Here is a 16,680-nt window from a genome sequence, read left to right as displayed (position 1 = left end):
CATGTCTCAGACTGTCTTACTATGGGTCTGGAAACATGGCTGCCCATGGCTCCTGACTCGAAGGCCCCTACCAGTCACTCTGGTCCCAAGTTTAAAATCCCAGAAAAGAGTATCCTTAGCTCAACTGGCCATTCTGGCCAATCCTCTGACCAGAAGTAGGAAGATTAGACAGGATAGCTGCTGAGAGCCACCCGTGGGGGGAGGAGCAGAGAGGCAATTCCTGGGAGGGGCGTTGAGCACACAGAATAATGGGCCACCGGCAGTGCCACCACACAAGCAAGGACTTAACAGTCAGGGTGTCATGGAAACCTGTAAGAGGGCCATATAGCTTTCAAAACCACTTCCAGAGCTAGGCATAGTGGCACGTGCATCTAACTCCGGATACTTGGGTGATAGAGACAGGACTATGAGTTCAAGGTCACCCTGTGTATGTAACCAAGACACTGTCTCAAAATAAAAACACAAAAAAGGGGTGGTAGTGGGGTGCATACTGAAGAAAAGAATCCATGCTCAGAGAAGCACAGTGAGTGTAAATTGGGTGACTGTTGGCTGGCCATTGTCTTCACAACGGATGAATTGTCCATGTGTGGCCCCTCGTGCACAGGTACTTCTCATCTAACATGCAGAGTCCATGGGCGTTCGACATCCTCCCTGGGGCACTGTTCCCAGTATCTCAGCATCAGTGTTCATTAGGGTAAACTGGGATCTGGCCAGGTGTGTGCTTTCCCACATCTCCCTCAGATTGTGATGTCAATGGTGTACAGTCAGGAGTCTGTGGGTTTGTTTTTTTTAAATTTTATTTATTTAATGTATGAGTGTTCTGATGTATATACATCTACCCGCCAGAAGAGGACATCAGATCCCTTTATAGGTGGTTGTGAGCCACCATGTGGTTGCCCGGAACTCAGGACCTCTGGAAGCACAGCCAATGCTCTTAACCACTGAGCCTTCTCACCAGCCCTGTATGTGAGTTTATAAGGCTCCCAGGTGATGCTGATGAAGATGGTTCATAGAGCATACTGAGGAATGATGCCCTAGGCCACCAGCACAGATCTGATGTGATGTCTAGACTGCCATCCCTTGCCTCTAGCCTTCCCAGAGGAAGAGAACAAGTAAGAACAGCCACAATTTTATTTCAGAAGCACTTGGTTTTATTGCACGGAAGCAATTGAAAGTGGGCTTCAGTGGAGAGTACACCCTGGCGTGGTTCAGTGGTCAGCGCCCTGCCTCACCTGCTGCAGCTCTTCCAGGAGCGTGTACTGGGCAAGGGCCTGACCACTCCTTTGGAAAACAAGAAGGCATTCAGGAATAGGTTACAACATTTCAAGCATAATGCATTTCTAACTGCTCATTCATTATTGCGGTCATCTGTCAGTTGGACATACAGGAAATAAATGCACTTACTCGGAAAGGAGGGGCAGTTTTTAGTCGCGTGTTTTACGCGTAGCGTTCAGCATACATCACGTTCGGCTACAATAAGCTATCATAATTGTCCATCACCTGGGGAGGGTTTTCGGCGTGGGGGACAAGGCTCAGGGTTATCTTCTCTTGCTAACTTAATCTTAATAGAAATTCCTGTTTGGTGAGGACAGGCCCACCATCTAAGCAGTGTTTCTTCTTACAGAAGGAAAGGAAGAAATAAAATTTATTACGCCGACCCCTGAGTACTGGGACCGTCCTGAGTTTCTTTGGCTATTCTGGGTGTTCCTCTTGTCCTCTCTTACTTCTCTCCCTTGGTGGCCTTGTCCTCTGTGGCCTTCTCTGGGGGCTGGCTATCTTTCTGGTCTGTGCTAGAGGATTTTTCAGCCTTTTCTGTCTTGGGTTTGCTAGGCTCTTTGGAAAGGCCCTTGTCATCCTCCTTGACCTTGGCCTCCATTTTGGGCTTCTCCTCAGGCTTCCTGGACTCTGTGGTCTTCTCCTCCTTGGTGTCTTTCTTCTCTGGTGCCGCTGGCATCTCCTCTTTCTTTGGCTTTTCCTTCTCTGTGGGTTTGCTAGGTTCTTTGGCCTTGGTGTCTTCTGCTTCTGTCTTGGTTGTCTCTGTCTTCTCTTTAGGTTTAGCTTCTTCCTTCACGCCCATCTTGGCAGGAGTCTCCTCCTCTGAGGCCATGGCTTTCTTCTTCTCTCCAGCCTCTTCCTTCTTGGCTTCCGCTGTAGAGTCCTTGGGCTTTTCCGTGGGAGTTTCCTTCTTCTCCTCCACCTTGGGCTTCGGGGCCTCCTTGGGAGCTTCGTCTTTCTTACTCTCCTTCACCTCTGTCTTTGGTGTAACTGGTGTCTTCTCTTCTTCTACCTTCTTTGGGGGTTCTTTGGCTTTTACCTCCTCCTTCACAGGGGACTTCACCTCTTCCTTCTTGGGAGCCACCTTTTCAGAACTCTTGGCCTCTTCCTTCTCAGGGGACTTGGCCTCCTCCTTGGCAGGACTTTTCACCTGCTCAGGGGGTCTGACGTCTGCGGGGTGCTTCGCTTCCTCCTGTACTGGAGTCTGGGCTTCCGGAGACTTCACATCTAGAGGCTTGGCCTTCTCAGGAGACTTTGCTTCTTCTTTCACGGGGCTCTTGGCCTTCTCAGGGGATTTCGCCTCAGCTGGGGGCTTGATATCTTCCTTCACGGGAGATTTGGCCTTCTCGGGAGACTTGGCCTCAGCTGGAGATTTTGCTCCTTCCTTCACGGGGGTCTTGGCCTTCTCTGGAGATTTTACCTCAATTGGTGACTTGGCCTCAGCTGGAGATTTGGCCTCAGCTGGTGACTTGGCCTCACCTGGGGACTTGGCCTCACCTGGGGACTTGACTGCAGCTGGAGACTTAGCCTCAGCTGGTGACTTCACTGCAGCTGGAGACTTGGCCTCAGCTGGTGACTTCACTGCAGCTGGAGACTTGGCCTCACCTGGTGACTTGACCTCAGCTGGAGATTTGGCTTCAGCTGGAGATTTGGCCTCAGGTGGTGACTTGGCCTCACCTGGGGACTTCACTGTAGCTGGAGACTTGGCCTCAGCTGGTGACTTGGCTTCAGCTGGTGACTTGGCTTCAGCTGGAGATTTGGCCTCACCTGGGGACTTCACTGCAGCTGGAGATTTGGCCTCAGCTGGTGACTTGGGCTCAGCTGGTGACTTGGCTTCAGCTGGAGATTTGGCCTCACCTGGGGACTTCACTGCAGCTGGAGATTTGGCCTCAGCTGGAGACTTGGCCTCAGCTGGGGACTTGGCCTCAGCTGGTGACTTGGCCTCAGCTGGGGACTTGGCCTCAGCTGGGGACTTGGCCTCAGCTGGGGACTTGGCCTCTTCTTTCACAGGAGACTTGGTTTCTTTTTCTGGAGATGCAGCCTCTTCTGCAGGGGGAGATGTAGCTGCTGCTTCTTCTTCCTCTTCTTCTTTTTCTTCTCCCTCTTCTGCTTCTTCTCCTTCCTCACCTTGGGCCTCTTTGTCCTCCTCTTCTGTCACTTCTTCCGTCACCTGGATCTCTTCTGTCTGTTCTTCTACAATCACAGTTTCCTTCTCGGATTTCTCTACTACCTTTATCATCTCTTCACTTTTGACTTTTATGTGTGTGGATGTGGAGGGAATTTTTGGGAGTCCCTCGGTAAGAGAGAAGGGACTCGGACCAAAGCCAATCCGACACTCTTCGCCTTCCAGGAGCTTTCTGTGGAGTGGATAATGGGATACGCTGTTACCTCAGAGCTGGACTCCTGGTTGGCTTTCTGAAGCCCCAGTACGTGCAGGGACAGGGTTTGGTGAATGAAGGGTATGACTCAATGGCAGGAATCTCTCTCTCTCTCTCTCTCTCTCTCTCTCTCTCTCTCTCTCTTCCTTGTTCCTTCCTCTTCTCTTCTCTACTGCTCTTTTTTCAGGTTTTTCATTTTCATTCCTAGTAGACTTTTGAACTCACTTATTTTTTCTGGTGCTGGGGATGGAGTTATGCTAACGTATACCCTGCCCTGAGTCACAGCCTTGGTAGGAAGCACTTTGAGAGTTACTTCAGGAAGTGTTCCGGTGGCTCCCTACAGAGCCTGACACTCATAGGGGCTGCACTGCTGCTTAAGGGAGGAACTTTCGCCCTAAAGAGTGGTCCTCCACAGAAGACCCTACGCTGACAAAAGTTACACTGCGTGTCTCTCAACTAACACCTAATTCAAGACAGGCATGTTGGCACATGACTTTAATCTCAGCACTTGAGAGACAGAAACAAATGGACCTCTGTAAGTTCGAGGCCAGCCTGTTCTACAAAGCAAGTTCCAGGACAGCCAAGACTATACAGAGAAACCCTGTCTCAAACAATCCCATCCCCCCCCCCAAAGAAAAACCTATTTCAAGAGAAAGTTGGTGGTCCAGGGTTATAGCTCAGTAGCATATTGCTGGTCCAGTATATATGAGTTTCTGGGTTTGGAGAGACAGAGAGAATGACTCCTGAATGTTGTATGTAACCTCTACATGTGCACTGTACACACAACCCTGCCCCCACACAATAACATAAAATGTAAGCCCTTCCCATGGCTGAAGGGAACGAGGAAGCCCACATCCAGGCTGAGAGGTTTCCTAATTGCCATTCAGAGTATCCTGGCTCCTTTTGGAGCCATTCTTTGGGGTTTCCCCTCTCACTTAGCTCCTCACGCTACCCAGACTCCTTCATTGGTAAAAGACTGATCGTCAGCATCCTTAGCTCAGAGGGCTGCTTCTGTGAGGGCAATGAGTGTTAAGGGATTGGCGGGAGATGAGGTGGCTGCTTAGTGGGTGCATAGGGGCTTCTCCCAGAACAGTGGTTTCCAAATTTAACAGCTTACAAATTATCCTGAATCCTGTTAAACTACAGATCTTAATCTACAGCCTGGGGCAGGGCCCGTGTTTCTATCTCTAGGATCACTGTACTACACTGAGTTACCAAGATTAGAGCAGAGCAGGAGGTGGACAGCCAAGGACACCAACCAGAAGAAGCCTTGGGATGTCATCCCTGCTAGGCTGTGATGTCTCATCTTTGGGGACCGGTCAGTCTCATGGCTACCATTCAGCGAGCACCAGCAGAACCTGTGTCAGCTGGACACCTCGTAAGCAGGGCTGGCTGAGCTCCCACCAACCCATGGTTTGGATGTTGTTTCTGTTGTCTCCATTTCCTTCTGCAAGGAATGAAGGCCAAGCAAACTAAGAAACTCCATAGAGTGGGGCTGTAATCGTGTCTGGCTGGCTGACTTTGGGATAGAGGAGGTCTTTAGACTGTAGGGCACCATCATAGAGTGGGGCTGTAGTAGTGTCTGGCTGGCTGGCTTTGGGACAGAGGAGGGCTTTAGACTGTAGGGCACCGTCATAGAGTGGGGCTGTAGTAGTGTCTGGCTGGCTGACTTTGGGACAGAGGAGGTCTTTAGACTGTAGGGCACCGTCATAGAGTGGGGCTGTAGTAGTGTCTGGCTGGCTGGCTTTGGGACAGAGGAGGGCTTTAGACTGTAGGGCGCTGTCAGAAGGATAAGAAGTCACTCCCGAGCCAAGGGTTTGGACGGAGGGAGAAGAGTGTTGTGTATACAAATATATGCAAATGAAGTCAACATCACTGACTTTTGGTGGTGGAGGGAGTCGAGACAGGGTTTCTCTGTGTAGCTCTGGCTGTCCTGGAACTCACTTTGTAGACCAGGCTGGCCTTGAAGACATGTTCTTTTAAAACTGTTAAATGGCCAATTTAAGATACAGACTTTATAATACTTTTTCCTTATTTCATTGTGCTCGTGCACAGGTGTGGGTACATGGGTGCCTCAATGGGTGAGGGAGGTTATGGACAACTTTCAGGAATCAAAGTTCTCTCTCTACAGGAGATTCTGCTGGTCAAACATGGGCCCTCAGGCTTTTATAGCAAGTGCCTTTACCCACTGATCACACATCATTAAAATATATTGTACTATAATTAGTATGGGAGGGACAGCTGAGCTTTTAAGGGTTAAGGCTCACAACTAAAATACTTTCGGCTGGTAAGATGGCTCGGTGAGTAGAGAGGCTTGCTGCATAGGCCTTAATGCCTGAATTCCACTCTCAGAACCCATGTAAAGGTAGGAGGAGAGAGACTCTACAGAGGTGTCCCTGGTCCATGTCTTTAGCTAGATTGTGGTGACACACACCTTTAATCCCAGCACTTGGGATGCAGAGGTAGGTGGGTCTCTGTGATCTAGTAAGATCTGTTTTAAAAAACAAAACAAAATAAAAACTAAAAGACCTTCTGTTTCTAAAACGCAGGCAGCCACCCAAACACAACCTGAAACTGAAGGCTTAGTACTTTATGGAAGTCAGGGCTCTACCCTGTTTCGAGCTCCTGGGCCATCTTACCTATAAGCGGCAATCTCAATGTCCAGGGCCATCTTGACGTTGAGCAGGTCCTGGTACTCTCGGAGCTGTGCAGCCATCTCCCACTTGGTGTTTCTCAGCTCACTGTCCAGCTGCTGAATAGCGTCCTGGGGAAGACAGATGAGACATCAGGAGAGTCATCTGCCATGCAGTACCTGGCAAGGTAAGCTGATGCTACCCTGCTCAGCCACCTGGCTGGAGGACGAAGCCCCACCCTGTCAAAGTTTCGATGTGCATGTACAATCATGGAAAAGTCTGGAGCAAAACTCTCAGCCTGAGGAAAGTTCTGGAATGAAATACAACAGACACTGACTCAGTCAGAATGATGGGTGAATTTTTACAGATGTCTTAGAAAATGTTCCCTGAAGGGTTGAGATGTAGCTGGGGTGGTACACTCCACAGGGATACCTGGAGCAAGAGCAGTCTTAGTTACCTTGTTTTCTGTTCTTTCCAAAAGTGCCTGCAAGTGTCAGCCCTTGCTATCTGATCCCCTGGCCAGCCAGAGGCTACCCGGAAGCATACTGGATACAGATGAAACTTCTGTGCCCTGGACCACTGCTTAAAGCAGTGTTCTCAGTGTTCTCCCAGGGGTTTCAAACCTCTTTCTCCAAAAAATAGTTACATTGTGATTCATAACTAGTAAAATCGTGGTTATGAAATAGTAATGAAAATAATTTTCTGACTGGGGTCACCACAGCATGAGGACCTGTATGCAAGGACAGCAGTGTCAGGAGGGCTGGGAAGCACTGCCTTAGAGTGAGCCATCACACGGCCCTTTACTACTCCTTAATGTTTCTCCGGCTGCCAGTGTCTCTGTAGTTACCACATCTACTTGTTTATCAGGTTCTAGGAAAGTGACACTTTTCTCCCCAGACTGACTGAAGAAATCTTCCCCAGCTGCGCCCAGGCCACACCCACAGACACTGGTGACGAGAATGCCTAGTCTAACCAAGATTATGCTGAGCATTTATATTTGAGTAGTAAATTCTCTCTTAGATGCTAGGACGGAGCCCAGGCCCTCATGCACTCGACCACTGAGCTATGTCCCCAAGGTTGTGAGCACTCTAAATCTCTTAGATCTTCACAGATCTGCAAAGCAGAGGTTTTTGCTGGTTTTCTTCTGTTCACTCCAGAGAGGGAATTTTAGTTTAGGTAGGCAGAGAACTCTCCAGGTCACACAACAACAAATGTGAAGTCTGACTCAGAGACCAGAGTCCTGCTCTAAGAAAGTAAGTCAGTCACCCTCCCCTCTGCTCACCTGGTAGGAGGCAATGTCTGCCTGATGACGGTCCTCTAGCTCAGAGCGCTGCCTCTCCAGTGACTCCTTGGTGCTTTTCAGGGCCTCCAACTCTGTGGTCCTGGCTTGCAGCTGCCGCCGGTACTCAGTTATCTCCTCTTGGGCCGAGCGCATAGCATCTGTGTTCACTTTGGCTGCCTCTGAGAGTCGGTCCAACCTCACTAAGTAGGGAAGGAATCAGGACACAGGGTTAGCCACATATGAACTTGGGCTGCAATCAGGAAAGTGGCATGCATGGGTTGAAGACCTACTTGGTGCTAGGATGCTTAATACACCCTTTCCTATGACAGTTAAGTAGTTATGGTCCAAAGCCACACTGCTAGTGAGTGGCAGGATTCAAATTTAGTCTATCTGGCTTCAGAAAACAGACTGTGTCTCCCTCAGCTTGATCCATAAACCACTCAGGAGACAGGACGCCCCCATTGGTGGTTCCAGTGCCTGGCAGAGTTCCTTAACAAAGGGTTGGCACATTGCACTGAAGGGTTCAGATGGGAAACTAGCATGAGGCCTAACTCTGAGCTGGGGTGTGCAGGCTTGGGAAAGAGGTTAATATTCCTGACTTCCCCAGGTATGAACACAAGCGATCAGTTACAATGTAGCCATGGTAACCTCACTGCAGATTTCTACAGAGGCCAAGGTCATAGGAGAGCACAAGGCCCGTCCTGTACCAGCCTCTGTCCCTTCCTCTTCTGACTCCCTTAACACAGCAGCCCCAGAGCCAGTGGAGTCTCTGCCACCAACTGACTCCTGGTTCTCAGATCTTGTCCAGGCCAGTGGAAATAAGAAATTGGTCTTAATCTCCAGCAAGTGAACATCCTGTATCCAAGAGCTGAGTCCCGGTGGAAAGAAAGAGGCCAGCTGGTGGGAACACATATCCTGGGATGCCCTGCTTGGTGAAGGGCAAACCTAAAAGAAGAGAAGAGGTCCCCTCTGGGAGGAGCCTTGCTGCAGAGATGGGGGAAGGGCACTGCCACCGCAAAGGCGTAGAACATGAAAAGGGAAATTCCAACCATCCAAATCCCAGCATCCCTGGCTTTCCATGTTGTTAGCAAAGGCTTAAAAACCACTCTAGTGAGGATTCGTGGCTATTATGGATCACAGACACTTTTGAAAAGTGCAGATGCTCTGTACTTGCCTCCAGAACAATGCATGAATTTATAGATGACTACAGGAACGACTACAGCAGATGACTGCAGCTGACACTAAGAAGCCCAGTTACTCTTTGCCCCAATCCCAAAAGAAATGAGAATGAGAGGAAAGCCAATGTTGGTCAAGGTCACCCTGCAGCTACTGGGTAAGGTTTCAGGGCAACTGCAGTCTAGCTGACTCAGAACCCCTGTAATTTTTGGGAAAGAGGAAGGGGATATTAAATAAAGCCATTTACAGTAATGAAGTCCACATGATGGTTCCGTACTGGCTAGAAACGGCGTGAAAATGAATGGCTTTCATTTTTACACAGCAATTACTAAAATTTGAGATGTTATGTACTGAGCAAGTAGTGGGACGAAGCCTGGTAGAACGAATACTCCTGTTCCACCCACTGCGCAAGGTGCGCAAGAAAGGGTGGGCAGAGTTGGCATGGCAAGCGGCTGCTGGATACCTGATACGCTGGGTCCAGAAGGGGCTTGCTCCATTTCAGATGGGAGATCAGTCTGAATCTGGGGTCTAACAGTGTGTGGGGCACAGGGGTTGGCCCCGGTGTTTAAGTACAGACATAAAGAATGTGGAGGATGGTTTCCTTTTTCTAAAGGAAAATCCAGAGTTAGGGCGCCCCAAGGGAGGGTCTGGGTAAAACCGCTACTTTGTCAGGTGGCATGCACCTCGCAGCGGGTCCAGCTACTTCTGAGAGGAGTCCTCTACGGTCCTCGATGGTGAACCCACGGGCTGCTCACTGCTCCGCCAGGAGGGGGCGACCCCTTCCCACCCCGCTCTCCCGCGCACCTCGGAACCACTCCTCGGACTGCAGCGTGCTCTGCACCGCGTGGCCTTCGAGCTGCGCGCGGATCTCCCGCAGCGCCGACGTCACGTCGCACTTGAGGGCGTCGCGAGCCTCGGCCTGAGCCTGCGCCTGCGCGGCCCCGCAGCCCTGGATCTGACCGAGCAGCTCGCCCACCTCCTCCTGGTGGTGGCGCCGCAGGTAGCCGCACTCCTCCTGCAGCGCCTGCGCCTTCTTCTGCAGCTCCACGCGCGCCGCTTCCGCCTCCTGCGCGAAGCGCGCCAGGGCGCGCGCCGCCGCTTCTGCCTCCTCACGCTGCCGGGCCTCCTCGTCCAGCCGCTGGCGGACGTGAGCGATGTCCTCCAGCAGGTGCTCCTGCTCCAGGCGCAGCTGCCCGCGCGCCGCCCCGAGGCGCAGCACGGCGCCGCGCATCTCGCGCACCTCGCGCTCGTACAGCTCGCCCATGGCTGCGCGGCCGGCTTGCTGCTGCCGCAGCGCCGCCGCCTCGCCCTCCAGGCTGCGGTTGTGCGCCTCGAGCTGCCTCACCTTGTCGATGTAGCCCGCGAAGCGGTCGTTCAGAGCCTGCAGCTGCTCCTTCTCGCTGCGCGCCGCCACCGCCGCCACCACGCAGCCCTCCGGGCCGTTGCTTAGGGTGTCTAGGGAGTCGGTGCTCGAGGCGGCGCCGCGGAAGCGGCTGGGTGAGGCGGACACGGAGCTCACGGACGTCCGCGCCCACGAGTGGAAGCCACTGGAGGAGCCGGCCGCGGAGCGCGTGCCGCCCGCGCCAGCCTTGCGGCTCAGCGCGTAGTGCAGGCTGCCTCCTCCGTGCAGCGGCGCGAACGGGGCGCCCAGCAGCGCATCGGCGCTGCCGAAGCTCATCATGGCCGGAGCAGGTGCGGCCGCCAGCGGAGCGGTAGTGCGGGGCTGGGACGGGGCAGGCAGCACTGCGGCAGCTCTCGGACTCCGGCTCTTTTATATCCGCGGTGGCCCGGTCCGGCCCCTCGGCAGTGGGGGGCTGGGGAGGAGGGCCCCACCCTCTCCACCTCCTCCCCCGCGGCCCCGGGCCGACCGGCTTCTCCGCAGTGAGAGGGGCGGGGCCGGGGGGGGGACGACCCAGGAGTGAAGGGGAATCGACTCATCGTCAGTGGAGCCTCCCGAGGTCAGACCAAGGAGTAAAAGGACTTCCGGAGCGGACAAGTGCAGACCTCCAGGTGCATGTCGGAAGACCCTATTGGTCAGAATAAGACCCTCAGAATAAGAGAGGGCACTAGAAATAGGGAGAGGATTGCAGAACTGATGGGTCAGGGCGCCTTCGGGTTGAAGCAGTGGGAGACTGCAGTGATTACTATGAGAGGACACCCCCACTTGAGAAACAGCACAGGGTTGGTTCCCTGATAGTTAGAGAGGACCTTGAGATAGGAATGCAGACTGCAGCCACCACGAAGGGATTCTGTATGGGGTTGCATGATGGATGCTACTGATGATAAATGGGGACCGTCTAGCTGGAGGTGCAGTGTTCCCCAGATACTACAGCGGCCCTGGGCCACCCAGAGGGGCTTAAGGAACTGTACAGCTGGTTTCGGGGTTGGGGTTGGGGTTGGGGTGGGCGTGGAGTTTGAAACGACCGCAAAGCTACCCTGAGAAGGAGAACACTGCAGACGGAGAAAGGGAGCGCTGGGTGAGAAGAACGTGGTGCTCTCTAAAAATTCCATTGGCCACTACTGGAAAGTGGAGTCTCATCTTGTCCGGCAAGGAAAACTGCCTACGAAGAACAGGGGGTCCCTCAGTAGGCAGCAAGAGCCTCAACACCCAAGCCAAGTTCTGCCACAGGGTGGGGTTAGCGTCTGTGCTTCACTAGCTGAATGACCTTGTACAAATTGTGTTCTCCTATGTTTGGTTTTCCCTTGTGTGCAAGAGACAAGATGCAACTCCAAGCTCCTATGTGTCCCTAGGAGGTTCGAACTTGGGAAGTCTCTGACTGAATTTGGGGGGGAGAACCCACATATTGCCAGTCGGAATAGTAACCACTTCTCCTCACCTGAGAACTTTGTCTTTCTCCCTTCCTTGCCCGATTTTTCTGTTTTATCTTGGCATCTCACTCCTATTCCACAATAGATGAACCAGTACTGCCGTAAGCATCCCCTTTCATGCTCCGAGGAAGTGGTGGAGTGGTTTTTCAGTACCAAAGTCCACCGACCTCCATCATGAGCCCTACTGAGGGCGGAGGGGCTTAGATTTGGAGCTCTTGCTTTATTATATGGCTTGTTTTTGGTTTGGTTTTCCGGTCAAAAGCGGTGTTAGTGGATGGAGCCGCCCGTGCCGCTATCGCTTCAGCACCACGGACAGCACCCGCTCCTCGGATGGGAAGGGTTAAATCTATGCCTATCAGAGTAGGGAGGTTCCATAGCTTTTCCAAGCAGTCCCTCTGTGCGGTACAGGGGAGGATTGGATGAGTCATATGATGGGCTTGAAGCGACCTACGGTTGTATGTAAGTGACCCACCCCTGCATGTCCTGTCCAGTGCCTGGCTCTCTGTGAAGTTCTTTCTCCCGGAGCAGAGAGAACCCCACTCCAATGCCCACTGACAAGCTCTGGAAACCAGTATAGACTTGTTCAGATCAGAACTTCTCCCAGGCAATTACCTCAATCCTCACTGCACCCCAGTTTACTGTGCTTTTCTTTTTTGGAGGGATCCCTAGGATGAAAACTGATAGATTCCCTAAAAGAGATCTCTGCCAGTCTCTTTCCTCTCCTTGTCTCATCCCCAGCCCCTGGCTGCAGGCCAGGAGAGTGCGCTAGGGAGGAGGGGGGAGGAGTCTCTAGTTTTTCATGATGGAGCAGAACATGATGAAGCATTTTCCCAATTTAAAGGTCCAGTCATGCTGCTCTTTGTAGGGGTCAGAAAGGCTGGGAGGCAGGTGCTGTTGAAAAGCTGAAGTGAGGCACTGCAGATGCCATGGGGAGGGGACTGGGATGCAGACCTCTACCCCCTTACGCCCATATGGCTTCCCCATTTATCTTCCATACTGCTTGGATTTTTGTTATTAGATTCTTGTTCCTTCGAGTCTCTTCAGTTGTCTGCAGAATGCACATGCCCTTCTTGGGGGTGAGAAGTCTGACAAGCAGTTGACAGCACACGTGAGTGATAGGAGTGGGGTGTGTGTGTGAAGGTAACAGGTGTGGCTTTTGTGGCTGTAAGGTTGTCATGAACGCTGAGACCCTGGTCAGTCCTTCAGTCTCGCCTTCCCTTCACCCTGAGCCTAGGTCATTGTCCCCTTCTGGGCTTCTGTGGTCCTTGCCCGCGTGCTGCTTCCCAGTTTGTCATTGTGAGTGGATAGATGGATGAATTCTAATCATCTCTCTAGCAAAACGTATGGCCCAGAGAGAGCTGAGAATGATTCTTTTTGCTGTGCAGTGGTGGCACACGCCTTTAATCCCAGCACTCAGGAGGCAGAGGCAGGCAGGCAGATCTTTGTGAATCTGAAGCCAGCCTGATCTATAGAGTGAGTTCCAGGACAGCCAAGGCTACATGTGATTCTTTTCTAAGATCTTGCAGTTGAAATAACTTTCGCCTTCCATCCTGCATTCTTAACATTTAGCAGCAAATAAGACAACATACCTCCCATCCATCCATCCCTCCATCCCTCTATCCCTTAATTGCATCCCTGACTCTTTCCTTGCCTATTGAGCTGCTGCTGCGTGTGATAGGCACACATTGGATGATGGTGCCACTGAACCCAGTAAACCCACCTTTCCAGGTGTCTCCTTAGGACAATTCTGAATTCCTCCCAGATCTCAGCCCAGAATGTCCCAGGGTACCTTTAAGATGTTTCATGCTGTGTTTGATTCCATGTTAGAGATTTGGTTCCCAGGGAGTTGCCATTGGAAGACGTGAAGATTTTAAGCAACGAAATCCTGCTCAGAGATATTCAGAAACTATGGGCATGCTCCTAAGGGAAGCTGTGAGTCCCAGGTCCTTTTCTTCCTCCCTTCTCCTCCTGTTCCCCTTTCTCTTCAACTTCCTCTCCCTCCCTTTCTCTCCTCCCTTACTCCCTATCTCCCTTTTTATCTTCTCTTCCTCCTCCTCTTCCTCTTCCTCCTTCTTCTCCTCCCTTTCTTTCTTTCTTTCTTTCTTTCTTTCTTTCTTTCTTTCTTTCTTTCTTTCTTTCTTTCTTTCTTCTTCTTCTCCTCCTTCTTTTCCTTCCTCTTCTTCCTCCTCTTCCTCCCTCTCCCTCTCTCTCTCTCTCTCTCCCTCTCTCTCCACAGCTTTTGCTGTTGCTTTCTGTCTTAGTCAGGGTTTCTATTGCTGTAATGAAACACCATGACCAAGAAGCAAGCTGGGGAGGAAACGGTGTATTTGGCTTACACTTCCTTACAGTACTCCACCATTGAAGGAAGTCAGGAAAGGAACCTGGAGGCAGGAGCTGAAGCAGAGGCCATGGAGGGTGCTGCTTACTGGCATGCTCAGCCTACTTTCTTAGAGAGCCCAGGGATAGCAGGCCATGAGGTGGGCAGTCCCCCATCAGTCACTAATTAAAGAAACACCCTACAATTGGACTGCTGGAGGCATTTCCTCAGTTAAGATTCCCTCATTTCAGATAACTAACTTGTGTCACATTGACATAAAACTATCCAAGGATGTTCTCTCGCTCTCTTTTTAGACAGGATCTTGCCTGGGCTAGCTTTACATTCTGCACTCCTTTCTCAGGTTCTCAAGTGTTGCTATTAAAGGCAGTTTTATTGGCTCATTGAGGCAGCCTGTCACTGTGTTGCCCAGGCTGGTCTTGAACTCCTGATCCCCCTGCGGAAGGGCCAGGGCTGCAGGAGTGCGCCTTCATGTCTGACACTTCACTTCTCTTTTCTTTCTGGCCATGAATTGAGGGGTATTTGTTTGTTTGTTTGTTTGTTTGTTCGCTCCATTATGCTGCCTTGCCAAATGCAGAATTACAGTGCCAAAGCAATGGGCCCAACTGATCCTCGACTAGAATCTCGAAAACTACAAGCCAAGATGAACCCACCCCCTTTTTTGTAAGTCACGGTTACAAAAGCGAACATATACAATGGGTATTCCTCTAACAAAAAGGAAAGGAGAAGCCCGGTGTGATTGCTTACGACTTCTAGGATTTGGGAGGCTGAGACAGGAGGATTGCTGTAGGTCCAAGATCAGTCTGGGCTATATGGCAAATTTCAGGCCAGCTTAGACTACGGGGGGGGGGGGGGTGTTGTGTGTCTGCCATATGCTAACTAGAGTTGTTGGAACCTTCCAGAGCCTGCTACTGTGAAGAGCCCTGGGAATCTTCCAGATCCAAGCATACATGCTGAGTGCCTGAGGTTATTTGCTTTCGGGGCCCATCCTGCTTCAGACAAAGTCGCAGTGGCCCACAGTGAAGGACTTGGAGTGATGCCTCACTCTTGGCTGGGGGTGGAGGGGATGGGGGCGGCTACTGCCGGCATACAGGTGAGCTTGTGGCTGGCCGCCTCAGGAACGTAGTTGAAGGTTGAAGTTGCAGCCTTCCCAGCAGGCACTGCTGCCCCCACTCCTTTCATCTCCCCTCCCCCATCTCCATCTCCTCTCCGCTCTTCTCCTACTGCTTCTGGGCTGTGCCTCCTCCGTTCTCCCTGGTTTCTATCCGCCTGTCCCTTGTAAACTCTCCTTTCTAAGATGTGTCCTCTCTTTGCCTGACTCAGATCCGGTTTGTAGTAAGAAGAAGGCAGCCTCTTCACCCTTATAGCTTTAGGAAGCAAGCTGCAAAGACAGAACAAGGTGCAGTTTTTATCCTCCCTTCATAGCTCCACCCACAGCTTTACCCCACCCACTCTGGACTGCCTAGTGCCCTCAGCAACCCTGCGGGCACACACTTCTGAAGCCCTGGGACGTCCGCCCCGCAGTGGGGAGAGAAGCTGAATTCTGCCTCAAAGGCTGGTTGCTGGTGGGTGGGTTCACAGGTCTGGCTCACAGCATACCCACAGCTCCGACACTGTTCTGAGCTGTTCTGGTTGAGTGGCTTTCTCACTGTGGGTCCTGAGATGCAGAGTGAGGCAGTTAGTCTGTCCTGAGGAACCTCTATGGGGCTCAGTGGGGCTGCTCATCAGGCTCTCTGCAGCTCGTAGAACTCTCCTCATCTGGAGCCAGAGGCTAAGCAGCCACACAAACGAAACTTGCAACTTGCGCTCTCTGGAAGGAGAAAATGATCTTATTTATTTTTTATTTACTTACTTATTTTTTTATGCTAAGAGTCAAGCACGGAGACCTGTGCTTACTAGCTGGTCAGTGCTCTGCCTCTGAGCTGCATCTCCAGCTCTTGGTCTTATCTCTTTGTTTGTTTGTTTGTTTGTTTGTTTTTCAGGTTTATTTTATTATTTTATGTGCCGGAGTGTCTTCTGTGCATGTTTGTCAGCACTGTGTGTGTGCCTGGTGTTCGAGGCAGTAAGAAGATCGTGAAAATTCCCCTGGGACTGCAGTTGCAGATGGTTGAAAGCTACCAGGTAGATGCTGGGAATTGAACCTGGGTCCTTCGGAGGGACACTTGTGCTCTTAACCTCTGAGCTCTTTTGTTTTAAAGCAGAATCTTACTACATAGTTTAGCCTGGCCTTGACTCTCTATATAGCTTATTATCAAACTTATTATCCTACCTCAGCCTCCCAAGTTCTGGGATTAAAGACATATACTTCCACTTCTAGCAAGACTCTCTGCTCTTTTTTGTTTGTTTGTTTTTTGGTTTTTCGAAACAGGGTTTCTCTGTGTAGTCTTGGCTGTCCTGGAGCTCACTCTGCAGACCAGGCTGGCCTCGAACTCAGAAATCCATCTGCCTCTGCCTCCCAAGTGCTGGGATTAAAGGTGTGCGCAACCACGCCCTGCCAGTCTCTGCTCTTATGTCTACCCTTTTATACATCCAACCTATGAAGTAAATTCTGTTACTATACCTACATAAGCTCAGAGAGGTTGAGTAACTTGCCCCAGATCACACAGTTTGAATGTGGTGTAACTGGAATTCAAGTCCAGTTTTCTGGGCTGTGCAGAGGGATGACCAACTGTGAGACTGCCGTCGTACACTGCTTTTCCAGGAAGGCCCTGTGGAGCCAGCACCTCTCCAGGTCATGACCACAGGCTGGAGGGTTTGCTCTGTGGCTCTCTG

At 51.4% G+C, this 16,680-nt stretch overlaps 1 protein-coding gene across 1 annotated transcript; it reads right to left on the bottom strand.

Moving 5' to 3' along the window:
* Positions 1-882: 882 nt before the first annotated feature.
* On the bottom strand, positions 883-10,970 carry Nefh (neurofilament heavy chain). The gene is made up of 4 exons (XM_021178070.3): positions 9,549-10,970; positions 7,569-7,768; positions 6,293-6,417; positions 883-3,632 (listed from the first exon to the last, which is right to left on the bottom strand). The coding sequence occupies exons 1-4, from the start codon at positions 10,423-10,425 to the stop codon at positions 1,721-1,723; spliced, it is 3,114 nt and encodes a 1,037-aa protein (XP_021033729.1). The 5' UTR covers positions 10,426-10,970; the 3' UTR covers positions 883-1,720.
* Between the last annotated feature and the right edge of the window lie 5,710 nt (positions 10,971-16,680).

Source organism: Mus caroli, unplaced genomic scaffold (genome assembly GCF_978045245.1).
Source record: "Mus caroli unplaced genomic scaffold, Mus_caroli_1 scaffold_13, whole genome shotgun sequence".
Lineage (NCBI taxonomy): Eukaryota > Metazoa > Chordata > Mammalia > Rodentia > Muridae > Mus > Mus caroli.
The sequence above is the reverse complement of the archived record's forward strand: the minus strand, read 5'-3'. Positions and strand labels throughout refer to the sequence as shown.